This window comes from Eimeria necatrix, genomic scaffold, assembly GCF_000499385.1.
Source record: "Eimeria necatrix Houghton genomic scaffold, Enh_scaff235, whole genome shotgun sequence".
NCBI classification, from domain to species: domain Eukaryota; phylum Apicomplexa; class Conoidasida; order Eucoccidiorida; family Eimeriidae; genus Eimeria; species Eimeria necatrix.
In genome coordinates this window covers 5,215-31,581 of record NW_013655194.1, presented here as the reverse complement: position 1 = coordinate 31,581, position 26,367 = coordinate 5,215, and the positions used below count along the sequence as shown (strand labels likewise).

General features: G+C 51.0%; 3 protein-coding genes across 3 annotated transcripts; 1 reads left to right on the top strand and 2 right to left on the bottom strand.

Moving 5' to 3' along the window:
* Positions 1 to 1,126: 1,126 nt before the first annotated feature.
* ENH_00032230 (YALI0F16874p, related, related) lies at positions 1,127 to 9,882 on the top strand (the record flags this gene model as incomplete). The annotated part of the gene is made up of 14 exons (XM_013584945.1): positions 1,127 to 2,014; positions 2,229 to 4,280; positions 5,821 to 6,075; positions 6,398 to 6,503; positions 6,654 to 7,126; positions 7,310 to 7,327; positions 7,585 to 7,952; positions 8,135 to 8,231; positions 8,396 to 8,470; positions 8,886 to 8,956; positions 9,070 to 9,178; positions 9,441 to 9,497; positions 9,620 to 9,675; positions 9,765 to 9,882. 14 exons carry the CDS (start codon positions 1,127 to 1,129, stop codon positions 9,880 to 9,882), a joined length of 4,743 nt encoding a protein of 1,580 aa, XP_013440399.1.
* Positions 9,883 to 10,731: 849 nt separating this feature from the next.
* On the bottom strand, positions 10,732 to 13,422 carry ENH_00032220 (hypothetical protein, conserved; the record flags this gene model as incomplete). The annotated part of the gene is made up of 1 exon (XM_013584944.1): positions 10,732 to 13,422. The coding sequence occupies one exon, from the start codon at positions 13,420 to 13,422 to the stop codon at positions 10,732 to 10,734; it is 2,691 nt and encodes an 896-aa protein (XP_013440398.1).
* A 2,315-nt stretch (positions 13,423 to 15,737) lies between these two features.
* ENH_00032210 (hypothetical protein, conserved) lies at positions 15,738 to 17,400 on the bottom strand (the record flags this gene model as incomplete). The annotated part of the gene is made up of 5 exons (XM_013584943.1): positions 15,738 to 15,885; positions 16,132 to 16,208; positions 16,537 to 16,623; positions 16,754 to 16,852; positions 17,170 to 17,400. The coding sequence occupies 5 exons, from the start codon at positions 17,398 to 17,400 to the stop codon at positions 15,738 to 15,740; spliced, it is 642 nt and encodes a 213-aa protein (XP_013440397.1).
* Positions 17,401 to 26,367: the final 8,967 nt, after the last annotated feature.

Sequence of the window (26,367 nt, the reverse complement as noted above, 5' to 3'; positions counted from 1 at the left end):
CGAACAATGATTACGATTTTCCACCTGGTGCTCTATGTCTACATGCATATCGCTCAAGAGTTGAGGGCTCTGGTGCTAGTTTGTGTTTGTCTCCATAAGATGCTTCACGAGCAATAGCATACGCACAATAACAGCAGCAGCTGCAGCTGGAATAGAAGAAGGTACTGGAGCAGCAACATGCGCATGCGAGTCGTTACACGAGCTGCCCCACCTTCCTTTCCCTGACGCTTTAGCATGCCGACGAAACGAAAGCAGAAGGTGGGGGAGAAGGCCTGCAGCCAGAGCAGCTTGCAAATTCTAACCACGTTGACGCACAGCTAAAAGTAACTGGCTGCTAGCGAGGACTATGCAAGCTGACGGCGAGTGCCGGCGCATCGCACAGCACTCTAGGGCCAGCCATAACAACACTGCCTGGCGTAGTGAGTGATAGCGAGTCACATCCTCATGTGTGCTGCCCTCCTTTGTTGGCTTCATCTCCATTCCTTCCACTTTGCTGTGGGGCCGATGACGCTTCGTAGTCAAGCGTCGTACTTTCTAAAATGCGGAATCTTACTGAGGAGCAGTAACAATAACTAGTGACTGATAGTGGTAGCAGACAGCATCGCAGGGCAGGCTCTTATAATGTGTTTAAAGTCAAAATCACAGTATCCCGAAAATAGATGACTCCGAATTTCACATTCGACGCACTCAGTTATACACCAGCATTATGGTTTCGGCATTTGGTCCTGTCTTTTATTTTGCAATTCAACTGTTGTTATCAATGAGAGAATCCCGAAACAAGTACTTAGGATCTGGCGTGCCTGGATGGGTTTTCTAGTTGGGTGACTGCTGCGTGAGGGCTCTCGTGGCGCTCGCCACGTGAAGTTGGAAGCTATACTGATAATCGTTTTCTACTACTGCGTTTCCTTATATTTTTACTTATAATGTTTCGCTGGCAGTTTTAACTTGAGTCCTGCTCCTCGCTTTCACGCGTGTCCTTTCCCTTGATGGAATGGGGGGTCATGTGCCGATGTCGATTGAGCAACATGAGCCTTCCACAGAATGTAAACGATGCTTAAGTTTAACTGAGCCTGTTGTGCATACTTTTTGTCCTACTACTGTTGCCCATGGGGCAGCAGCGAAGGACATGGCAGCAGTGGCAGCACGGGGAGAAACAGGACAAGCAACAGAGAAAGAAAGAGCAAACACAAATACAACTGGAGCAGCAGACGCGAGGTTCGCACCAACGGCAACCTTGGGGAATTCCGAAACAGCACACAACAGAGCAGAAAATGTGACAACAACGGTGACGGCGACCGCCACCATTTCGACAGCTCCAAAGCGCCCATCTGTACCATATTCAGGTGGTGAGAAGCACTTGCTGGCTGACTGTTTGTGGTCTCCTACCACAGCAACGGCGATTCCTGTTGGTACTATTGACGTCTCGCTGTTTCTTCGCTGCTTGGAAGCACCTGAACATGTGTCAGTACACTTCAAGGACGAAGTACAGCCTCTGCTGTCCCACCTGCAGTACCCGCAGCCGCAGCAGCAACATCATCAGGGCTTGTTGTTAAGGGTCGAGGGAGTTGTGACACGTCAGCAGTCACTGGGCCGTCGCCTTTGCTTCTTCGACATTATGCCGCAACATGCCGTAGCAGCAGCTGCAGCAGCTGCTGCTGCTGCTGCTGCGGAACCAACGGGGAAGACAACTCCGCCAGCTGGAGCCGTTGCAGATCCAACCTTGAAAGCAGGTGCAACATTAGGAACTGCATCAAGGAGCATCACAGCACGAAGTGGAGCAGCAGGAACAGCAGCTTCCCCAGTAGCTATACCGGCAACAGCACCACGAACAGCACCAGCTGCAGCAATAAATTGCATCGCCTTGTGCTGCAGTGTCTCTTCACCTGACTTGTGCGGGGTGGATGTGCACCGTAGTATTTTAAGGAAAATGAAAGCAGGAGATAATGTTGAAGCCCTTGGATTGCTTGAAGTTAAATGCGGCACCCAAGCCCTCAAACAGTATCGACAGAGACTCGTAGGCCCTTACTTATGAAAATGAGCACTAAATCCTGTAGAGATGCACATATTCATTCATAGCTGAGCCATTAGCCTTTCAGATTTCTTTGAGGTTGATACCTCATTCTTTTAGTTAACCACGTTATCTTCACAAGACCACGAAGTTTAGCTTCGCGCAGACTGCAAAACTCAGCCCTTGAGCACCTTTATGGCTGCTGCTGCTGGTGTTGCAGAGGGAAGCCGAGACAACAGAAGCCTTTGAGGCAACGATGATGGAGGTGATGAGAGTGATTGGCTTCAAGGTCTTGGCCCTTCGTGCCTGTAGAGCTGCAGATGCAGCAGCAGCGGCAGCAGCGGAGGTGGCTGCGAAAAAAGCGGCAGCAATAGCACTTGAGAAGGCACAACGTTCCCATGTGCTGCAAGGGGAACCACGCGCCGCGTTTTCCTTCCCCGTGGCAGCAACTGAGCCTGCAGCAGCAGCAGGGTCTGCGCCTTCAACAGCAGAAGGAAAACTAGCAGCAGCTGCGAAAGAACTGTCCCGAGTGTGCAAGGTCTACCTGCTAACTGGCAGCTGCAGGCGATTTGAGTGCCCTCTTTTGCATACGAGAGATGGAGTTCTGCGAAGACAGTTTGATATTCTCAAGGCGCAGAGACAGGTCAGACGCGTGCAGCAGCACCTGCAGCAACAGCAGCAAGGGAAACAGCAGCAGCAGCAAATGCTGCTACGGCCTCTGGCTGTTTCTTCACGTGAGAAACCACCTGGTGCGGTTTTTTCCGCAAGCACGCTGCAATCTCTTCCCGAGCAGCAGCAGACAGTTCAACTCTTGCAGCCGCAGCAGCACCAGCGTATCTACCCTCGCAGCTTGCGCGCTGCAGTGTTTGTGGAGTGGTTAGTCTCCACCTACGGCATTGATCGTCTCCGCCAAGGCACTGGAGTCGTTGAAATCGCGGGAGGAAGAGGCGAAGTGGCTTTTGAGCTCTCGCTCAAGTACAAAATACCAACTACCGTTATTGACCCTAGGTGTACATACACCCCGAAAAGCGACGAGGCACAAACTCCAGAAATACGCAGACAATGGGAACAGGTGCAACATGCTCTTTGGAGGAAAGACGCACCAGGTTATCCCTTTGAAAGCCTCCCGGGAAAATCTTCCTCGGGCTCCACGCCGCTTAGCGACGGATTACGCATGGGAGCCACTGGAGAACAAAGCATATCGAGAAAAATGCCCGTAGAGGGCTTGCCAAGCTCTTTAGAGCGTGAGGGGGACTGCTGCAGCTCAGTACCTGAGAGGGCTGCAGTATGCTCTGCTATGGCGGGGGGTAGCCGACGATCTCTTTTGTGCCCGCTGCGGTTGAATCGGCGTCAGAAACAGTGGCTACAGCAGCAGGAGGGACTGAGGGGTAAAGCTGCAGAAGCTGCCTTCACTGAATCAGTGGAGACGATTCCCGCAGTGTTTAATGAGGAGCTGATACGGCGAAGCCCTTATGTGAGAGACAAAGTACTCAATGCAGCGGCCATTGTGGGCCTCCACCCCGATGAAGCAGCAGGAGATATCGTGCAAACGGGCCTTCTCGTTCACGACTTGAGAATGAGCAGCAAGTGCATGGGCAGCGGCACCGACAGCAGCGACGACAGTACTGGTAGTGCTAGCAGCGGCGGGAGTGCTGGTAGTAGTGAAGAGAAGAACTGTAGACGTAGTGTCGGCGACGACAGGACTAAGGGTTGCAACAGCAGCAGCGCTTCTGGGGACAACAGCCGCGACTTCGTGCAAACACAGCGTCAACGTAGCACAGCACAGCAGAAGCGGCTGCAGCAGGAAGAACCAGAAGCAGCGCGTCGAGGACTGGTTCTTGCAGTTGTTCCTTGCTGCGTCTTCTCAGAGAAGTTCCCTTGCCGCCGTGTGCCCGCTGCTGCAGCAGAAGCAGCAGCAAAATTCCCAGCGGCAGCGGCAGCAGCCGCTACTGCTGTTCCTGCTGTGTTTCCTGGTGCAGTGGAGCCGTCGGCTGCAGCAGTAGCTGCGTCCGCTGATAGCCTTGACACTTCGTGTGTGGCTACGACTTCTGGTGCTGGCGATACTGCAACTGCTTCAAGCGCAGCAATATGTGCTCAAGGCTGTGCGCCCGCTGAGTGCCCCACTGCGCTGCAAAATTTGGCCCGAGCTATTCCTGGATGTACCTCAGTGTCGTATGTGACAGATAGAGAGAACCATTTGCTGCAGGAGCATTCTTTTGTTCCCGCAAGAAGCCGTAGAAAGCCTGTGGGGTCTGAAGGCAGGGTGGGCCCCGTAGGTCCTACGTGCATCGGTGCTCATTTGGGCGTTGGGACTGCTAGTATTTCTGGTCACCCTGACGGCTCTCTAATAAGGAGTGGTAGTGGGTTGGACGGTACTGTATGTGTTCGCACATATGAAGAATTACTGCTCTGGCTCCATTTGTTGGACCCTCGGCGACGTTTGCAGCAGCAAACGCTGCCACTGGTGGGAAAAAACCAAGTGCTGTTTTTGCCACCGTAATACTCTACTAAGGCTGCAGATAACTAAGAAACCCGGTGAATCCTTGGCACGTATCGTCTCACAACCCCCGGTAGTGCAGACTCGACGCTCGTTGCGTCTGCTCGCCCTGAAAGTAGGCATGGGAGCGCTAATATTGGCATCATAAAGTTCCCAGTGGTTCTGCTAGCCGGTCAGAGTGCAACAGTAAAACCTGCAGAGCCCTTCAGGTCAAGGCAGTGCTACGCATGCAGCGAATGGGCGGGTGTTTCGTTGCGCAACAAAATCAAGGAACTCGTTGAAGTGCGTGGGTTCCAATAATACGAGGCAAGGAGAAGTGGCATTTGGATTGAGCTCAAAATCGGTCGTACTGTGCTCCTAATTTCTAGGATATAGAATAGGGCTATGTGTAGGGTTGCGCGTTGGTAATACGATAATGCTGCGGGCCGATGGCCTCGACTGCAGATCAGTGGAGTGCGAATACCGAACTATTTTCTCCTGTGCTGGCCAAAGCCTTGAAGAATATGCTGCGGACTGCACTACCTGAAAAGCCATACACTCGTCGCCACTGCCAGCGCAGATTTCCTACTAGCATACTTAGCATACTTATTTGGCTTCGCCTCTTCCTGTTCACCTCCAACTTCATCGTTTTTCTCTCTTCAACGATTCTCCCTGATGAAGTGACAGCTTATTTAATGTCATACAAATGAATTTATTGTTTTCCCTCCCTCTCTTCGAAGGGTCACTCCGAACATCCATGCTTGTGATCTTGGATGCTTCCACAACTAGCACGCGAATATTTTCATGTATGAAGTCCAGAATTTGGATTTAAGGGATCTATTTGAAACAATCAATTAACAAGCCTATCCAATAACGCGACAAGGTCCAGCGACGACCACGCCTGAGCTACTTGGGGCCCCCAGGAAGTGAAAAGCCCCCAAAAAGACGATGACGAGAGTCGATAACGACGCCGAGTCTAATGTCCCCAATTCGATTTCCTTAATTTTAGATGCAAGCCACGAACATGAAAAGTGTCAACTCCTTCCAGCTACGGTGAGGCTTGCAGAGCCCTCGAGAAAAATGCGTAAGAGGCGTTAATGTCCTTGGTGTAAGGAGGCCCACTGGCAGCTTCTCACAAGCCAAAGATTTTCCATTCTCCTGAGAAAAGCGGTAGGAGCACTACTTCGGAATCGGTCCGGGTGAGAGGAAATAGCAGCGTGAGCAGTACGGCAACAGCAGCAGCAGCGACAACACCGTCAGTAGCAGCAGTATTAGCACCACAACCGAGAGCATTACATGTGCGTTCATTTGCAGCTCTGGAGTGGCCATAGAAAAGGCAACAGCAGGGAGGAGTGGAGCAGCTGGAGCAACCAAAGCATCGGCAACAGCAGCAGGGCTGCACAAGCAGCACGATCAAGAGCACCAACAGAAACTGCAACAAGATCAGGAGAACCCTCATGTGATGGAGGACGAGTATGACTTTGAGTACGAGTCCGATGGGGGCCCATGGGGTCCCGAGGAGGAAACGGCAGTGATTATAGAGAACCTTTACTATGAGGCCCAAGACTGCTTGCAGTCGAAACCTGAAAAGGCAAACTTCATATCCTAATTTTAAATATTAACTGAAAGTCCTTGCAGCAGCACATGCCTTCCCCGGAGCTTGAGCTGTTGCTCTTCTCTGACGGGGAAATGCCAGCAACATAATTCTAGACTTTTAACCGCTATCTAGGTTTCATGGGATACACGAGGGCCACGCACCGTGCGCAGCCAAAGTATTAGGACACAGCGCACGGACACTGCCAAAGAGGCTGCCGCCGAGGCTGTGCACACGCGGACTCAGGATCAGGCAAGCCTGTGCAGCAGGCATATAAGTTTTGAGGTGGGGACTCAAAGTATAGGTTTTGCTTTTTCAGGCCGTTGCCTTGCTTGAAGAGGTGCTGCAGCGGGAAGCAGAAGCAGCACAGCAGCCCTGGTCTTTCAAGTCACTGCTGTCTCTCACGCTGCTTTTCCTCAGAGGAGGTACAATGGCTGCAACTGCTGGTACTGCTGCTGTTGACTCTGTTGCTGGTGTTGCCCTTGGTTGTTCTGATACCGCTGTGTCACCTTATTGGGGTTGTTGCTGCACCGCCATTTTCTTAACCGCTATAGCTGTTGCTGTGTCTGTTACAGGAGATTTCCTGCGAGCAGGTGCGCACTACCGTCGGCTGTTGCAGCTGCTGTCTGCCGTTGCTTCTGGCGAAGCAACCGCGGCAGTAGAGGCAGTCTTATCTGCAGCAACTAAACTTGTAGGCATTCGGCAGTACGATGGACTACCTGACGTGTTTGCTACCGTTCCGCTGCAGCAGCAGCGGGACAGTAAAGAGCAGCAGCAGCAGCTGCAGCAGCGCAAATGTGTGAACCTCCACGTAGAACAAAACCAGGAGCAGCACTGCGACAAGGGCGAGATTTTCCAGTACGGTAGAAGTTCTCGCCAGTCTGGACCAGGAGCCTCTTTGCCTGTAGATGACGAGTTAAGGGATTCTGGTGGCCCCCGAGTTCCCCGTGAGGCACACCAGGGCGGGCACCCTATGGGAGAAGGAGAGCAACAGCTGGAAGGACTTATGCTGTGCACGCTGGACGCCCTAGAAACTCAGGGTCTCAAGGCAAGCAAACCGTTTGTCTCAACCCCTGAGAATGTGACTGGGAGTGTGGGCTTCTCCCAGACACACGAGAGCTACTATTCAAAGCTTTGTAGGACCTGTACAGGGAACTTAATTGTCTGTGTATTGACGCTGCAGCGCCTGCGGGCCCATGTATGCAGTCAATTACTGCGACTGTACATGCAGTTGGGGGAATGGTCCAAGGTATAGCTGCACTTGCCGTCATTGCCGTAAACCGTGGACCCCAAGCAGGAGTTCTCATCCTTTGTTGCTTTCATAGTGCATGTGCTGCTGTTTTGGGCCCTCGGGACTTCCAAGTCACTTCCAAACGGGCGCAGGGGGCTAATCTGAAACCCCCCTAGATGGCCTCCACAGTTCAACTCAGGCCTTTATTGGGGTTGCTTAGGCTGCGATTTTGTGTTCAATTTCGTGCAAAAATTTTGTCACATGTGTGCTCGCAGGCTGAAGATTTGCTGCCTCGGGTTCACCAGGCGGGCCGCGACCCTTCATTGCCACCCCACCAACAGCTGGAAGCAGCAGCAGTCGAAGTCCTTTGCTGCACGTACAGTCGAGATTGGAAGTTGCTGCAGCAGCTGCTGCCACACGCCCTGCGGTTGTCAGCAGCCTCCCTGGATCCCCGTAGTGCAGCAGCAGTCCGAGAGTGTGGGGCTCGGCTCCTCATAGAATTGCACGGACGCCCGGACCTGCAGCAGCGGCAGCAACAGCAAAATGACCAGCAGGAGCCACAGGGGCAGCACCAGCCATGGACTGATATTCATGCGCACCTTATGGCTGCGTTTCGGCACCATCAGGAGATCGGAGATGCACGGTAAGGCTTTCCACCCCCCTAAACTTAAAAGGCTTTGCCCTGAAACCCAAGCCTCAAGGCCAGTGGGCTGCCCACAGCATTTTTGGGTGAAGTCTCAGGATATACTTATTATCTGGATTTCCTTTTCCTTCCCCTAGACATCGTACTTTTTAATGAGGGTTTGGGGCTTCACTGACATGCAGGGCTGCAGCAGCTGCACTGCGACGTGCGGTCCTTTCTGCTCCTCTGGCTGCTTCTGATGTTGACCCCTTCAGTACGAGAGAAGGAAAAGCTCTGCAGGTGTGCTGTTGTTGCAGCAGCGTTAAGCTTAGTATTGCAATGCTGCATTAGTTGCTGTCATGACGCGCTGGGTGCCTTTAGTTGGTCTTTTATTGCTGCGTTGCGTGAAAAATGCCAGTTGTGTGCTGCCACTGTTGCTGATGCTGTTGTTGCATCCTCTGCAGGGAGACCCAGACGTGCAATCGGCGAAGGCGCTGCGGGCGGCGTTCGAGGCAAATGACGTTGCAGGCGTCGAGGAGGTGCAATAAGCCGTCTTACTTTAACAAATTATAAATTGTAGTTCAGAAACGTGAAATCCTTTAATCTTTAGTCCTTACAGCATCGACGGCAAGTGAGCTATGAAGCGCTCAATTTATGAACCTAAAGCGTTACTGCTAAACGTTTAGAACTTGATGCTGGATTATGAGCCCTAGCTTCTAAACCCGATAGCCATCTCCAGGGGAGTTCCTCTCAAAACCGCCAAATCTTAAGGTCTCAAGTTGCAGCCATCTATAGGGGAGTTCAATTTCAAGCCGTTGAAACTATAGCCTCCTCTCTCGATGTACAGTGCAACAACGGCGACCGTAGTGTGTCTGTGGTGAGGGCTAATGGTACCTGGTGTAGGGCCTAGGGCTCAGTGGTCGTTGCATGACGATGCATGTGATGCGTTAACAGCATCTGCAAATACTTGAGTCAGTGGACCCTTTCGCTTTACAATGTAGCGGCGCTCTGCTGCAAGCCGTACGGTGCGTATTCTAGACCGAAATTTCCGTTTTCGCTTAGTCCGGGTGAGAATATCCGCTTCAAGATTCTAGATTGCGAATGAGAAAATAGGGCAAAGCACTGTGTGTTTCTGTAGGTTGAGGCGCCTAAGGGCCATTGCTAATTTCTATTCGGCTTTTCCGCTCCTGAGGTTGCAGCAGACACTGCGCCTTTCAGGCGAAGAGACACGCCACTTGCTGTTGCAGGTGTGCCTTGCTCTGGCTAACGCTGAAGCTACTGCTTTCCCAACTACTGCTGCTGTTTCCAATGTTCGTCTTTCCGTGGTGCCGATACTGCAGCACTTCGCGGCGCTGCTGCTGTCGTTGCTGCAATTGGAGCTCTGCAGCACCACTAGTGTCCTGCAGAAGCACTAGTTTGCTTTTGTCTCATCCTATCGGTTCGCACTATACTCGTCAGCTCATCAAAATATGATGTATTCTATCTGTGAGGTGTGCGCACGTTGCGCAGGTCATACGTGAGGGTCAACTGCCTGCCCTTATTGATGATGAAGCAAACGTGCTGAGGGTGCGTTCCGTTATCCTGTCGTTACTGTTGCTGTGTACCTGTTACGGCTGCTGTTGTGTTGGCGGAGCCGTATTTCCTTTGCTACTGTAGCAGATGCAGCTGTGTTTGGAGCGTACGCGCAGCTGAAGAGTGCACAAAATGAGGAAGCAGTTGCCACTGGTAAGCTGCTACAGGAGTGGTGCTGCAAGGTGCACGACCTCGCTGGATACTTACATACATTCTGGCCTAAAGCATCTCAAGAGAGCGATCCTACACTTTAATTTCCAGGGCAGCCTCTGAGGAGTGCTCGTGGGGCCTGCATAAGAAATCCTACGAATTTCTTCCCATCGCCCTGAGCAGAGACACCCGCGTAGGCACCTATCGAGGCACCTACTATTATGCCTAGAGGTGCCACCAGAGACCCGCAGATATGCTGATATGTGAGCTGGCGCCAGCTGCTTTACTTTTAGTACAAGATGGCCCGTAGCAACCTTTGCAAGGTGCGGAGCCGTCGGCATATGCTTCCCTTTTTATTTGTTTGCCGTTCGTGAGGGGCGTTTTGCTGCTGCGTTGTTTGCGGAAAACTAAGAAGGTCCCGTAAGCCAAGCCAGTACCGGTGGCAGCAGGTTGTGCTGGAGCGGCTTCGGTCTCGGTGCTGAAAATCGTAGCCCTCCTCTTTGTATGCCACGTAAAGAACGCGCGACTTTTTGCTAGGCATATTTTGAAAGCAAGTAGAATGGCCAGTAGCAAACAAGTGCGACGAGCAGCAGCAGCAAAAAAGTAGGCACAGCACGTGCATCAGCGACAAAATATGCATCAGCAGTAGCACATTAAAACACAAATCATTATTCCTCGTACTTACCATCCGAAACACGAAAGCTTAAGCCAAACAGTTATCGCCGTCAGAGGTGTCCGTGCACCTCATCAGCAAAACAAATAAAATGTGTTCAGGTCGGCTTAGGTTGGACTGTCTGCTGCAGCGGCCTCGCTGCTTGCTGCATTTACTGAAACAGACGGTGCAGCCGCTGCAGCTAACATCGAAAAAGCAGCAAAAGGGGTAACTGCGCAGCGAGTGTCACTACGCAGCCACCATACAGCAACGGCGATTCTGTCCAGAAGCTGCGGCAAGAACAGTGAAAAGATGGATTCGCGTAGGGCCAAACCAAAATTTTCTGTTGGAACTCCTTTCATATGGCATAGGGGCCGCCTTCTTTGCTCGATAAACAGAAGGCTAGTGCACGCATTGACGATGCTGCTACCTCGACTGCAGCTGATGCTGTTGCTGCTCCAAGTGTTGTAGCCGAGAAAGGGCTGCAGCTAGACGCCCCTGCAGAGCCTCTTGCTGATCATTGGCCTTCTTAAGCTCCTGCGCTGCAGTGGCGAGCTGCTGAATGAGCTGCTGCTGCCGCTTCTGCTGTTGCTGCTGCTGCTGCTTCTGTTGCTGCTGCTCGTGTTTCAGGCGGATCTGTTGCAGCCGAAGTCGCCTTCGGTAATCTTCCAGCCGCATGCAAGTCTCTCTGCTAATTACTTCATCATGAAGTGAGAGACTTTGCAGATCAGCGTCGATCCACTGGTTGCGCTGCTGCAGTTGTTGCCACTGCTTTTGCTGTAGCTGCTCTTGCTGCTGTTGTTGCTGTGGCTGTTGTTGCTGCTTTGGCTGGCACTGCTGCTCCAGCTGGTGTATTAACTTCGGTTGTTGAAGTGCACGCTGCTGCACCGCATGCATCAACAACAACCTGAAAGGCCGGCGACATGCAGATCGATGCAACACCCGGCACATGCGCTCCACCACGATGGTAACGTACAGGTGTCGCTGCTGGAGCAGATGCTTTAGCTGCCGTCTTTCTTTCGGCTGATGCTGCTGTAGCTTCTTCTCGTGGCTTCTGTCCTGTGCGCAGAGGTCGGCTTCCTTATTCGCTGGCTCTGAAGGCGAAGCAGAAGAAGCAACAGGCGCTGGAGTTGCAACATCAACAGCTGTGGCTTCTCCGCAGGCAAAAGCTGCCACAGAAGAAGCCACTGTAGTGGATTCTGTTGCGGCAGCCGCGGCAGGAACGGCCGTTTCTTCTGCGGCCTTGAAATTCCCAGACCCAGCAGTGTTTTCAGTTCCTTGTAATACGCTGAGCTGCAGCTGCTGTTGTTGCTGCGGTTCGTATAGGAGTTGAGGTGACTGCTGCTGTTTGGAGGTGCATGTACTTCTTGCCTTGTCTTCTGTTGTGCATAGAACGTCGGCAACAATACAATGCTGCTGCCGCCCGTTCTGCTGCTGCTTGCGCATGCTGTGCTGCCGTAACTTCTGGGGGTGTTGCAGCAACTTCTGCAACTGCTGCTCCTCTCTCGAATGCAAGTGCTGCTGTTGATATTCCTCCTGCTCCTCCTGGACTCGTTGCTCCTTCATACGCATCATGTGGTAACGCGATTTCTCTGGACACTGGAGACGAGACTGCTGGTGGGGCTGCTTAACCACGTTCAGCGGAACCCTGGACGTAGGTACCTCCAAATCGCCGTGCTTTGCACTTAGTACTGTTGTTGTTTTCACTAATTTTGTCGTTGTCGTTGCTGCTCTGTTTCTGTTGCCACTTTTGCAGTTGCAGCTGCCAGTGCTGCTGCTTCTCTGTGTTGCAGTGGGGCTCCTATCACGATATCCTGAACGACTTGCATGCCTCAGTTGTGCACCCCAGTTGCTGCATAGCACAGCAGCAGCAATAGCAGGAGTGGCCTGTCTTGCATACAAATCAGCAACAGGGCGCCCTCCACAAGCATATTTCCCCAGATGTGGGCGGGGTATCCATTTTGTAGATGGCAAGAGCAGCTGCCCACAGCACACTGAAGCGGGGCTGACAGGCCTTGCTGGTGGTATTACTGCTGCCTCTGCTTCTGCTGAGTGTCGCTTTCCAAGATTATGGCCCGCTGCGGTGTTCACTGCTACAACAGGAGAAGGGCTGTCTCCGACAGCAGCTGCAGCAGCAGGCGCAGAAACAGCAGCAGCAGCAGACAAACCACCAGAGAGGGGCGCCAACCTTGCAGAGAGCTCTTGCTCAGGTTTGACTGCTAGGCTGAAATGGCATGTGGAGCTGCAGCAGCCATGGCAACTCCCGTAATCACTCACTGCAAGACGAACGCGCTCCTGTTGTTCCTGCTGCTGCTGTTGCTTCTTCCGCCGAAGTTGTTGGGGCCGTAGCATATAGTGCCATGAAGAACGATTCCCAGCCCTAATTCCGTCGTTACTCCTGCTTCTGCTACTGCTGCTGCTGTTTTTGTTGCTGCACCGCCGGCCGCACGGTGTCTGCAGCTCAGCAGCAGCAGCCGCAGCTGCTACTGCCACTTTTGGGCAGCTGTCGGGCATTTTCTCCGCCAAACTGGCAGGCTCCGATTGGCTGCAAAGTGTACCATGTGACTCTATTGCTACGGTCCGCCCAGTTTCTTGCTGCAGCACCCGAGGCCGTGGCGGGAGCCTGACGGAACCCTCAGGCTCCTCAGGACCCGCTTTAGGCCCGTGGTCCACTGAACGGATAGGGCAAGGCCATTTATGGGTGCTGCATGAATGTGCGGCTGCATAAGCGGCCCTGGATATTGTGCAGCGTGTTGCTGCTGTTGCTGCTGCGGCAGCTGCCGTGGCAGCCGCGGCTGTTACTGCTGCTGCCGCCGCAGCCGCTGTGTCTACAATTGCGGTTGCAGCTGTTTGAGCAGCATGGGGTAACGGCCTCGCAGGCGGATGTGGGCCCTCCTTAGCACCTCGTGAACGTGAGTACGGGGAGTTAAGCGGCAGAAAGCTCGCTGCTAGCTTTCCTATAACGGATGCGGCAGTTTCGCTGCTGCTTTTGCTACATCTGTCGTCACTGGCACTGTGTCGCTCTCTACTGTTGATACCGTAGGCCTTGTGTCTTTGAATAACAAGCAGGTGGGGCCGCTGCAGCGGGACCAAAGTATCTCCAGAGGGCGCTTCCATAGCTAGCTAGCTACCTGAAAAGCTGGCTATTCGCAGGCGCCCAATCAGGCGCAGCAGCAACAACAGAGCAGTTGCAACAGATGTGTGAACACCAGAATTCGCGGATTATCAAGAAAAAGCGAAGGCTTCTGCTGTCGCAGCTGGGCCGTCAACGGTGCTCAACGTGCAGCCCCCTCATCTATTGACACTGCTGATGCCGCCACCACTGTTGCCGCCCCAGCGGCTATGCCTACTCCAGGCCGTTTGTATTTCTGGTGTAAACATTCCCGTAGAGTCATGTGCAGCTGGCCCGGGGCACTTTCAACAGAAGACAGGGGCAAGATTGTGCCGACCCGCAGTGCTCCTCCAACGCAAAGATAAGACAGCTGTGCCTCTAACGGCACGGTAAAACTGCATGGAGCAAGGTTTTTGAGTAGAGCAAGAAAAATTAGTCTTTATTGGCCCCAGGATTGTGGTTAAGCTTCGAAAAGTCAAGCAGATGCATTGGGGCTGCTTCTACCGAGCCTGCTAGTGTGCTGTAGGCACGCCTGGTAGTAGAAATAAGCAGACAGAAAGGGCCCGAGAATACTCTCAGAGCAAATACGTTTGTTATCAAGAATTATGAAAGTTTAACCGAGAAGAATATGAATGGAAGATAAGGCATCGGGGTCTTACACCTGGTTGAGCTGGGATCTAGTAGCGCAAGGCGAGCTGCAGTTTCACCTAGGCTTCAGATAGTCGCAGTTTCTCATGAGTTGAAAGTAACAGAACATGTAAATGCGTCTATAAACCATAAGAAATATTGTTACAGGTGCACAGCACGCAGCCTGTAACCAGAATTAACACAAGTCATGCAGTAGTTGCATGAGTGAAGTTGCGTAGTAAAACAAGCACAAACACACCCAAGTATATAAGAGCACGCGGAGCACTCAGCCAGCCGTAAGTTTTCAGCTGATTTAGTTCGGCAAAGGCGCGGAAGGAGATGACTGCGCAGTGAATACGCTTAGATTCCGTTTTAATTAGAGTCGACGACAGAGAAACGGCGACTACGTGCACCTTATAGTGCTCGCCATGAAGTATCCAAAAAACAAGTATTTTACGTAAATTGCGCATGTAGTAAAAGCTCACTATATAGAGCCAAGTGCAACTAGAGCACGCCTGCACTTTGTACATCCACCAGGCATGCCTTTCGGTGTAGGCAGTATTACGTGGGAACCACCCAGCCTAGCCCTGTGCGTCTTTACCTTAAAATCCTCCTTGATATTTACTTATCTTTGCAGGATGAAGGCGGTTATGTAAGGCACTAGCTAACTGCCTTTCACGCAGCATCCTCCTCACCTCCGACGTTCTGTCCCCCTGCACACTTCTAGTCCTTAGCCAAGTAGAAGAGCTAAAACTTGGAGATTAAACCCTAAATTCCCGTCACTTCGCCTCTAAACAGGTGAGACTCAAACCTACTTTCGCAATGCTTGTTCTCGCATCTTCAAAGTTAAACCTCCAGTCCAGCCAGTTAACACCCCTAGCCAAAATAAACGCTGCGCACTGGGGGCTTAATTCTCTACTCTTGAATTGCTAGACCAGGGCCACTACACAACGAATTTTGAGGGAGGATCGTTCTCGCATGCATAAACATAAACGCTTGCTAGCTGGCAGGGCCCCTGCTGCTCTTCAGCCAACCACTGGCCCCACAGCTATACACCAGTACCCCATTAGGCCCAATAAAAATAATGCGGCACTCTTATAGCTTTCGAAATAATAAAAACGAGCCCTGGGAAGTAACACAGAGATAAAGCAGTGCCCCTGAGGCACGCACAAAGATTCAGAGGCCTATTGGATACCTTACAACACTGGATGTCCCTTCGCGACACTATTGGTAAGGCGTACACGTCTAGCCGTTTGCCGCACTCTTCGTCACTGGCAACGGCGAGAAAACATGTGCTGCAGACGTGAGCCACACGGCAGCAAACTCCTGCAGTACAGTAAGTGCTGCAGTTAATGAGTGGTACGACAGTGTCTGCTGCAGCAGACTGCGTGCTGCAGCAGGCTGCGTCCTGCAGCCAAGTGAATGCTGAAGGAAGTTAAATGCTGCATAAAAGTGAACGCTACAGCAGAGTGACAGGTGGAGCAGACTGGTTGCAACGGCAGAGTGATTGCTGCAGCAGCACCCTGCATCGAGCTACTGCACCAACAGGGCCGCGCAAACACTACGGCGAGACAAGCCAGCAGCACGCGGTAGCTGGCTCCTACTGCCACGAGAACTCAGCATGAGCAGCTGCCTCTTGATGCAGGTGTAGCCGCTGAAGCTGTAGCAATAGCAAAAGCCTAGCAGCGTCCGCTTAGAAGTCAATGTCTCCTGCTGCTGGGATTGCAGTGGAGAGAGATGGGTCAGCTCTGCTTGCCGGTCTGTCGAAGCGAATGACGTGCTCTTCCATCGCACTCAACGAATCCTGTGCCTCGGCTCCTGTCCGAATGTACCGCACGATTCTACGACACCGACAAGCAAAAACAAGCAAAAAAGAATTGCCGTGCACGCCATAATAGTTACAGAGAACGCACATGTCTGGGAAGATAAAAAGAACCACAGAACACGAATCAGCCGACAGGGGAAGGCAGCCTTCAGCGCCGAAGGACATTGCACAAAAAAAGCAAGAGGAAAGAGAAAATGCTGGGATGAATAAGCAAAACAAAAGGGACAAAAAATAAGGAAAAGGCGAAAGCACATCGACCTACCGAACAAACTGTGCAGCGTATCTTATGGTGAGGAGAATGACGGTCACAAACTCGTCCAGAGACTCAACAACTCCAACCTGAAAATATGCCACACAATTTCAAACGTGACAATCCAGCGTGGGCCTAACCCTGAATCGCTCCCTGCATGCCCGTTGCAGCTTTGACAGTTGTCCATGGCCACGGCACAGAAAAATCAAAGAAAGGTGCTGCTGTTACAGCAGCAACTGTCAGCACTGTCTTCATGCCACTGCTGCCACTGGCTTTTTTGAAATCTTCTCTCTCGTGTTTACATGAATCCCTACAAGCTGATGCACTACAACTTCAGACTTGTGCTGCCAACCTTCAAAACCAACCCTGTTGGCTGTTGTCACTGAAAGCGCTAATCACGAAAATCAAATATCTTACCACCTCCAAGAGGAGAAGCAACCAGCTGATAAAACAAACGACGGAAACTGCAAAGTCAAACACGTGCCACCCGCTAGTCCAGAACGGCTGCGCAGAACAAGCGAACGCAAAGCTTTGAGACACTGACGCATAAATCCTAGGCCTCGTGCCCAATGCTCACAGCATCCGCTGCTGCTGTGGGTGGGGGGATCAAATGTTTCTGAATCCGATTCATTACCTTGCCGAGGAGGATCATGTCCACTATTGTCTCGAAGCAAACAGCGAAGGTTATAAAGCCATCCAAAGCGCACACCCACACAGGTACTGGGTTCTTACGCTGCACGCAAAGCACAGATCACAGGTCTTGCACCCTCAATCGTAAGCCTTCAGCCCTCAGATGCTAGAGAGTCTCCCTGCCAAGGAAAAAGCTACTCCCGAAGCAATAGCGGCTGCCCCAAATCGTAGCGACAGCAGAGGTGGTTATGTGCAATGGCATATATCAGGAATGGAAATAGCGACTACGGCTGCAGCAATGAGAAACAACTGATGGCTCTTTCAGCAGGCGCTAATGTCACAATGCCAGCCTTCATTTCAGGTTTAATGGCCACGCCTCAGAGCTTAAAAATGCCCAAGAGACCCCGCGATTTGTCTTACAAAGTGCACATCTATGATCATGAAAATGACAAGGGACAGTGTCGCGACGGCCATGAGCGAGCAGTAAGCAAGATACCACCTTGACAAGCGGATGTTATATATGATGCCCTTGCCTATGTCGCTTTGGATAGAAAGCAACACGGCACTCTTCGCCTTTTTACGGGAAGATAACAGCGGATTCCCTTCACGGACTCGCCCTTGGGGCGTCCCATCCTCAATTGTTGACTCCATTTGCTCGTAGAGAAACCAGGTTGGACTTCAAGGGTTCACGGATGCCGCAAGGCCGGCGTATAGATGCTTATCCTGCGTCTTCTCCCTCTCTAGCTACGGACGACGTTGGCTTTGCGCGTTCGTTCACCTAGCGATCCCACGATTTGCACCTTCGAGCCTCAGCCTCTACAATATCGAAAACGGATGCCACTGCAGGCCATAGGGAGGTGCCGAAGGCGCCGCTGCAAGAAAAGAAAAACTCTAAAAGAGTTCTGGTTATGCGAATAGTGTGCTCAAGGTGCAAAAAGCATAAGTATCCCTCCATAGGTCACTGCTGAACAGCCGCAGCTGCCGCCCTTGACACAAGCACGAAAAGCCCCTTGTTGCTCCCAAAATTTTGGCGTTTTTCCTCTTTTTGTTTACCGTCAGACAAATTAAGTCGAAAATTTACATTTCTGTGTCCACCAAAATATGTTTAAGCTCAACAATGTACACGCAGGGGCCCCGCAGCCGCTCTAGGTACTACAGTGGTACAAGCCAATTCTTACACAAAGACGTCTCCTCATTCATGACATGCTTACCAGTCTTATTTGCGTTCTGATTGTTTTCTGATTATGTGGAACAATTTATTTGACCAGGCCGGACCAAAAGGTACCACCTTCTCTGCTACTTTTGAACATTTCGCGTGATTGCCAGTTCACTTCATCTGCAACTAATGCTGTACTTGAGAAAGATGTATTTCTGAAGGGGCAATTCTCCCCTTCAGAAATACATCTTTCTCAAGTATACATTTCACAGCTTTTGAAGCCTCTTCTGCCGCATTTGTCGCTCTTCCATGACTCTAGGATGGGCTGTGGGCAGGCTTCGTCAGTGAGTCTTAATGCAAGTATTGGGTTCTGAAGCCTGTTTCCCGCTTCTCGTCCGTCCTCCAACTTGCCTTACGGTGGATTTTCTTCGTGATGCTGCGACTATAGTTAGAGTACCCGCAAAGCAGTAAGCGCCAAGATGTTCAACATGAGTAGACCTCTGAAGCTCCAAGCCGTATCGGCCATCAGAAGCTACGACAATGCTGCTTTAGGAAGCAGCAGCAGGAGGCGGCGCTGCTAAAAGAGTAGGGGACTTCCCCCGCAGTCGGGGGCACCGGGCTACCTACCGAAGCAATGTGCCCATATCCATTTTTCACGACGCGGGAAACAATTTTTGTAGCAAACAGGGAGTTTGTGCACGCGTTCTTCACGTTGCTTTAAGACAGCAGCTGAGCCCTGCGCCACTACGCCAGAGTCGATGGTGAACAGTCGATGGTGAACAGTTCATTCGTTAACGGTTGATCCACGTGCAGACTGAACATTAACTATTGTTTTGGCGAACCAAACATTGCCTTTGATTCATGAGCGCTGAAAAGGGTAGCTTCGTATACCACGAAATACCGAAATGGCTCTTCCGGTCTGCCAAAGCCGGCAAACCTCTGAGTCCGCAAGCTTTCGTCCCATAGTCCTTGGGGAAAGCGATTCGCTGGATTGGCAGCGTCTTTCCCACTTGGGGCCTATGGCCCTTGGTAAGCACGGAAGCCTCAAGGTCCCTTTTATGTCGTCTATGCGGGAAAGTTATACGCGATGAAGGGTGGTGCGGTGGCCGAGTTGGATATTGCTGTAACACTTTGCAGGTGAATGTAGAAATAGCCAGCGTAGTGGCGAAATTCGACACACATAAAAACTAGTTAAAATTCACAGCAAGGATACGCGGTGGTGTCACGCTCTCCGTTGGTTATGAACTTCCACTGCTGCAGGGCGTGATGATCGGATATTACGATTTATTCCCTGTTAGCTTCTGGCAACCTTCAGCAGGTTCTCGCCTCAAGCAAGAATTTCCTCTGCGGACGCCTCAAGAAAAGTTCGAAAGAGTACCAGCAGTGGTAAACCGCAATGCCAATAGAATGGAACAATGGAAGGTGGCGCTTCGCAAGCTGATGCAGCTTAGCCCTTCATGCGAAGTGGCGGGGCTCGTACGTTTTGCGATCCTGGCTTTCAGTGTGTACTGCACAATGGAATGCACTTGGCGATGCATCCAAAGTACAAGCAGATCTGCCATCAGCAGATCTGCCGCCTACATGTGGACCGTTACATGTGGACCGTTGAGAACTCCGCTTCACAGCGTCAGCCCCAGTAGAGCAGTACACAATTCCATAGTAATTCAAGCCGCTGGAGCCCGCGCGTTTTCCCACCGTTGTCGCTGAGGCACGGCACCTCGTGTGAAAACGTTTTGTGAGCCAGGTACTACTACCAGCCAGCAACTACTACGCAGTGGGCTAACTCCCTTCATTTCTGCCATACACTCTGCATTTTACCACCTTTTACCGCTCTACTCGTGAACACCCTGACTATTTCGATCACATTCCACGTACTCCTGGAGATCGAGTGCTCGCGGCAGCCGAGCGCCGCTGCTGTAGCCGCTATCTGTGGCGCCATGCGCGACACACTGTTTGAATTCCCTCTCCACAAACTGAACGCTCCATTCCAGGGACTCTGCTTTCTTTGAGCTAGAGCGTTGCCTTTTTCACCTTCGTAGACGTGGCGCTGTCTACCATCACAGCAGAACTGTGTAAACCTTGGTTCTCGCACCGCACCCAGCCTCGCAGCCGACGGGCATCGTCAGTCCATTGTACATTGCCTCTCGCCAGCTCCCCTATCTATAGCCCTATTAAAATAATCCAATTTCATCCCATAAAGCCTCATCTGTAGGAGACCTCTTTCTGGATATGGTAGGGCAACACGGGCTTCAGATGATTGAAATGTCTCAGCTTCGGCAAGAACTGGGGGAAAGGCCGCCAGCGCATTCGAGTGCACCAGTTACATGCCGCTTATAAAAACATAACTTCTTGCCTCCGAAATTTGGTGAGCGCACGCACTGTACAAGCTGCGTGGAATATGTCAAATTATTGCTGCCGGTTTGGTTTCTCCACTTGAACAGCTCCCACCATGCAATTCCACCATTTTCAGCCGACAAAAATAGCCTCAGTCGTACTCTGTTTCTTATTCTAAACCTTGATATTAGCTGCCCCAAAGATAACACGTGGAGAACATGTGATTGCTGCTCCTGATCTTATCGGGTTGAAATTCCCACCTGCTCTGTTGATGCCCGGTTGCACTACAAAGCGGAACTTGGGGACCCCTATGGGCTGGCACGCAATGCATTAGACAGACACACTTTTTAACTGCAAAGGACCAAGCTTCATAACGAGAAAGGAAGCATTGTAGCATCGCTGGGCACCAACAGCTTCCTGTATTGGCAAGCGTCGGCACAAACAAGAGCTGCGACTATAATGTGTTGCCCGTTTTCTTCACGCACAGTACAACCATAGCAATTATTCCATCTTCAGTGCCTTTTAAAAGCTGTGCTTTTTGGTTTGCTCGGGAATGAAGGAGGCGCGCAGTTTACTTGTGTGCAGATGTATCATCGCCTACAGTGGACTACTTTCCTGCAGAACCTATGTTTCTGCAGAGCCGAAATATCATCAGTAAGTTCATGGGCTGTGGCTGAGACTGTGTGGAAACGGCATGGCTGCTTCTGCTCTTGGTGCTGGCTGCGCTTTTCTGCAGTGTGCTGCCATGTAGTCGGGCGCGAAGGACTACTGCACTCCGTAGTCGTAGCTCCGACACTAACGCGCAACAGTTCCTTTTTTGTTGAATCGTTACTATCTTCATGAACTTGGACTGTACCCATGGGCAACGGAAACAGGGTGACTGTGAGCTGAGCGTATGCCAGTAAACTTTACAGTGAAAGGCGTGTATTTCCGATAGAGAAACAGTCATGGAGTTTCTGTCATGCAGAAGAAGCATTGCCTTTTTTCAGAAATCGACTAGAGCAACCACGGACACTCAAGAGAGATAAAATACCTATAATGTGCCGAAGGCTTCAACGGCCGACATTTCTTGGCCGTTGGACTTGCGCAGTTGTGGTTCCTCCTACAGAACAGTACTATGCCGCTAGACGACTATTGATCCGCAACTAAAAAGCTCCAGATAAGTGATGCAAATTCTCTTCGCATGAATTTCAAACTGTTCTGGCTCTTGGCGAGTTCAGTTACTGAGCAAGCATACTGGAAACTGCGCGAATGCTGATCCCTTCGAGGCCAACTAAAGCTATTTTCATTGAAACTCGCAAAGTAAACATACAAATAGCTATTAATTGAGTGGAAAACAGTAAAAATTCAATGAAAAGCAACTAATTACTACAAGCGAGCCTGGCAAAGCACGCCGCGCAGCAACAAGCCGTCTCGCTCCACATGCCTTCCAAGATGTCTTGACATGCATTCGTCTCACTGCATATCAGCTGTTAATACTGCAATAGTTGATAAAATATATAACGAGTTTCTGAAAATGAACCTGCCACTGCCGGTTGCCTGTGTGTCGTCCCTGGTAGTGTTTTGTGTTGCCACAGTGAGCAACACTAGTCTTGAACAAGACTCAACACTGCTCCACCAAAATGATCATTTTGTGCATCGAGGAAACGATTTGAAGCATTTGAGCCCCTCTGCCCTTGTGAACAAGCTTGGGTATCGAAATCGCCGACTCATGGCCGCGTTCGTGCTAATAGTCACAACAGCGCTTGCATTTGTTGTTTTGCATTGTTTCAGGGCTCTCAATGCCCACGAGAAAACGTTCAAGTATGGAATTTCACGACGCCGCGTAGCGGAAGGAGGCGACACTTGTCATGTGAGTCGTCTCACAGAATGTCAAAGCAAAGTGCCTCTGGTGCGATTACCAATAGCAATTCAGTTAGCCATCATGGGGGGATGATACTGAACGGAGGGGACACAACACAACGTCCAAGCCACTAAGATGGGCCCAGAGTAGTTTGTAGAGCTCCTTTGTTGGCGGCAGGGCGTTCCACGTTAAAAATCGCTGGTGGACTAGAGTTTGTGATTGAACTCTTGTGCACCTCCTTTGAACGGAGCTTCGACATACGTTTATCGCTCAACTGCGAAGTCTGCGCATTCTCCAAAATGAAACCAGAGCTGCACTGCGTAATATATACATCCATCTGCGTTATGGGCCGCCTCCAGAGAGTGCAGAGGTTTCTTCACTCAGTTGCTTGCGGTGTGCAGTCGATCTGTACACCATGGAAGGTGATGCAGGCTCGCGATGAGTAAAGTTTTAAAATTCATTGCAGACTGCAGGCCAGTGTAGGTGCACTGCATCGGGCGGGGAGTTCAAATGGTTGAACAACCGCGTTGCTCCAAGAAGTCTATTCAAGCCGAAACTATGCGCATTAAGTCAGAGTGGTGGAAAATAGGGAAGATTTGATCCGCACATGGAACGATTGCGGTTCATGTGTAAGACCAAACAAGCAGTGAGGGGAAGCGCGCGTGCCGAGACGTTTGCATGCAGTCCCCTATTTGGTCAAGCCAGTGCAATCTTGTTTGCTATATTCATATGGAAAGAGACCCCACATAGCCATTCTTGTGTTGTAGCCCCGAGTCGAATAGCTAGCTGGGTTTGAGGGAGCGTTAAAGCTACTCAAGCCTGTACGTCTCTTCGTCGATCTGAGGTCGGAGCGTCGCGTTTTTACCGAATGCCAGCTATGTAAGGTGCCGAGTGGGAATGCAAATTTGCTACTCCAGCTCTGTGATGAGGAGTCAGCGCCCGACAAGGCTGCTTCAGTGGTGTGAACTGGCCTTACTTATCCTGCTTCGTATGTGCAAATAATTTGTGAAGGGCTCGAGCCGAAGGAAAGTACATCGTGCTCGGACTGCGCTTTCGTAAATGGGGCCAACAACGCATTGCCAGTACCACTTACAGCTGTTCCACGTGCTGTCATGCCACTCAAAGGAGAACAGGGCCCTGCCAGTGCAATTAGTGGGCTTGAAGGAAGTGGAGTCTCTTTTGATTGCCCTTGTGGAGGGGCAGGTAGGATAACCTGCTAACGGGACAGTTAGTTCATCGCTGGATCTCTTGGCTTAATTTCAAGTGTATCCTCAAGTTGTCCAGCAATGCAGCATTGGAGTCGCTGGCTTCCGTTCCGATAAATTGCCACCTAGCCTTGTCGCTACAACAGAGTGAACGTATTTCGAACAGGTGGAGCGCGTGCCCATGCGTGTTGTGAGTCATTTGGTGATAGCAAGGTGTAACGGATACGGGCTGTGTCACGCAGGAAGTGAGCCGTGGTGTGGATGAGACGCTGTCCTGGAGGAGCAATAGTTTAAACTTCGGTCTTCGGTCTGTGTCACAAAGATACGTTTAAGCCTGCCGTTTTCCTGGGAGCAGTTGCAATGCGAGTGCCACTGGTGTTACGCACTGTTTTGTTGACAAAGCGGGCGACTATTGTATCGATGTTAGCATATGGAAGTGGACGCACATTTAAAGTAAAAAATATGATACTGGCATGTTTGGTAACACCGGGTGACATCCACTGGCCTATTGCCCCCAGATCCTGAGATACATTGAAAGCAAAGCTTCGGAGCCTGGATCGGTAGTCGTTGTCCCATATATTAGTAGTTATTAATTGCATTACAAGGCGCTTCTCCACTCCCGTGTACACTTTTGGGGTGACCGAATGAATTTTACTTCGTTTCTGGCGCGTATTGTCGCTCGACAGTCGCAAGAGGGTTCTTTGCTTGGTTGCTTGAAGAAACTGCGAGAGTGTCGTGTTGCATACGCACTGGCAACATCAGCAAACAAACTAGTGAGTCCTGCGAGCCTACATCTTATTCAATACGAACAGAACACGCCCTGAGCCGCCTTTTTGCATCGTCGTATGCAATACATTTCGTGGGGCATTTACTTGAGTGCAACGAAAACCTGCGTGATACAGTGCGTAACGGCGCTACTGTGGACCCCACTTGCTTTGCGGAATTAAATGGATATAATCTTGTTGCCGCGAAACAAGTTATTCGATGGTTTTGGACGTGAGACTGTCATGCTTGGTTATTCGATGGCTTAGGAAGTAAGACTGTCATGCCATAGGCAGTGTCCTGTGCATTCGTTTATCTTGTCAGTTTGTCTATTATCTCTGTGAAGAGCATTCACCAAAAGTTCGTTCCCCAGCCCAGACGCTGCTTGCTCAGATGTGGATGAGTCACATTAAGTGACGCCAGCAGTTGTTATCTCTTCATTGAGAGAAGATTTGGCCCTTGAGCTATTAGTGTTGTGCTTATCTACCCAATCAACCAGCACACCAAATATGCTGGCTCGACACATCTCATGACGCTATCAGAAAGGTGAACACTGTTGCAAAATGCGTGGCACTTGTTCAATAGAAAGGATATTATAGTCAAATGGGAGAGGGTTCTGGCAATTATACTAAGGAGGGCCGCACAAACGTGTGCAACCGCTTTCGGGTGAATGCGTTTGGCTGCAATGAACTGCGTGGTGGTCCATTTCTCTGGTTCATCGTGTGCGTCGCACACCAGCTCGCGTCTCTCTGCAATTTCGGAAGGTTGTGTTTGGCGCGGAGAAGATATTATTTGGTATGGCCATTACCTGTGTGGAGCGCAACATCGCAGTTGCCTCGATGCGCTAGTTCCATGTACTTTAAACCACAGCCAACGTTTGCTCTCGAGGGGACACGCGCAGGATGATACGTGTTTAGCAAAACAGAAAACAAGGGACCATGTTTCAAGTTCATTACAAGCTGGGTGTCTAGTATGATTACCTGTCTGCAGCGCATGGGCTTTACTAGAGTGCGGAGGCTGCAATATGTACACAAGAGAACTTGTCTAGGTCTTGTAGTGCCCTGTTCTGCAAGCGTTGACTAACCACTCATGTCACACAAAATCTTCGCATTGGCAGAATAGCTTCGGATAAGGCCGGTGCAACAACGAAACGGTAAGCTTGTCCTGTACCGGGTACCAGCAGTATGCGAGTGCTACGAGAAAATGACGGGAAAGCCAGCCTTACCGGCCTTCGTCATGAGGTTTACGTTTGCCTGAAGCCGTTTCGTTACGTAATATTTGAAGATTTGGCTATTTTCGATTTGTATGTGTGCTGAGTGCTGCTTGTGGGCAGTGCTTATGGTTGATGCGGTGGGGCAGCCATTTGAATGCTAACGCCTACGTGCCACCCAGGGCACGCCTCTACATATGTCTAGTGTTGAAGTGGTCAGGGCATCGGCGGATATGACTGCAAATTGGTAGCAGCTGTGTAAGTCAGCTCTGAGTCAATTCTCCTTCCAGGAGGGGGTTTGTTGGCGTACGCATTCCAAGACCGTCGGCTGCTTTTAACGTCGGGGCAACATTCCTTTTTTCTGGCCGTGCTCTGTTAATCTTCTGTTATTTGAGATCCTGACAGAAGCGTCCCACTTTTTTTTGTAATTTGTTGAATGAAAAACACGCCATGCCACTGTAGAAGGTGAGCTTCTCATTCGAGCACATCACCGTCCTGCCGGCTCTGGCTGTTGCCGGAACCAACTGCTCTTCCTGAATTGCACTTGACAGCTTCAGAAGATTTCGTTTGTGGAAGCTAAATTCCAGAGTAGTCCGTGCCAGCCACGATGTGACACTTCATGGTGCACTTAGGCTTGGCCAGCCAGTTGGAATTGCGCTAGACCTCTGCAGTACACGAAGCCTTGTTTGTTTCCCTGTGAAGGTCCTTGTAGCCTGCCAAGAAGTGAAGTATGGATCAGGGGCGTTCGAACAATGGCAAGCATATCGGCAACGCCACGCTCATAGATGATGCGGAGTTTTAGAATGCGAATGCCAGTGGCGCCATGCCGCTTTGCGCGTCTGCTGAATGCGAAAACAACATTACAGTGGCATGCTGCGGCGTTGAAAACTGCGCACTGGGTAACCGCTTGCTGAGTTGCGTCGTCGGAGGGAGTGAAGTTGCTACACATCGAACTACGAACTGAAGAATATTTATTCATGAGAAGCTTAGAAGCGCAGAGTGGCTTCTGAATGTCTAGACCGTGAGAACCATGCTTTATGCTTACCGAGTTATGCGAATCGCGGCCGACCACGGGCTTTGGGCTTCATCATCACCTTTCCTAGTGGGC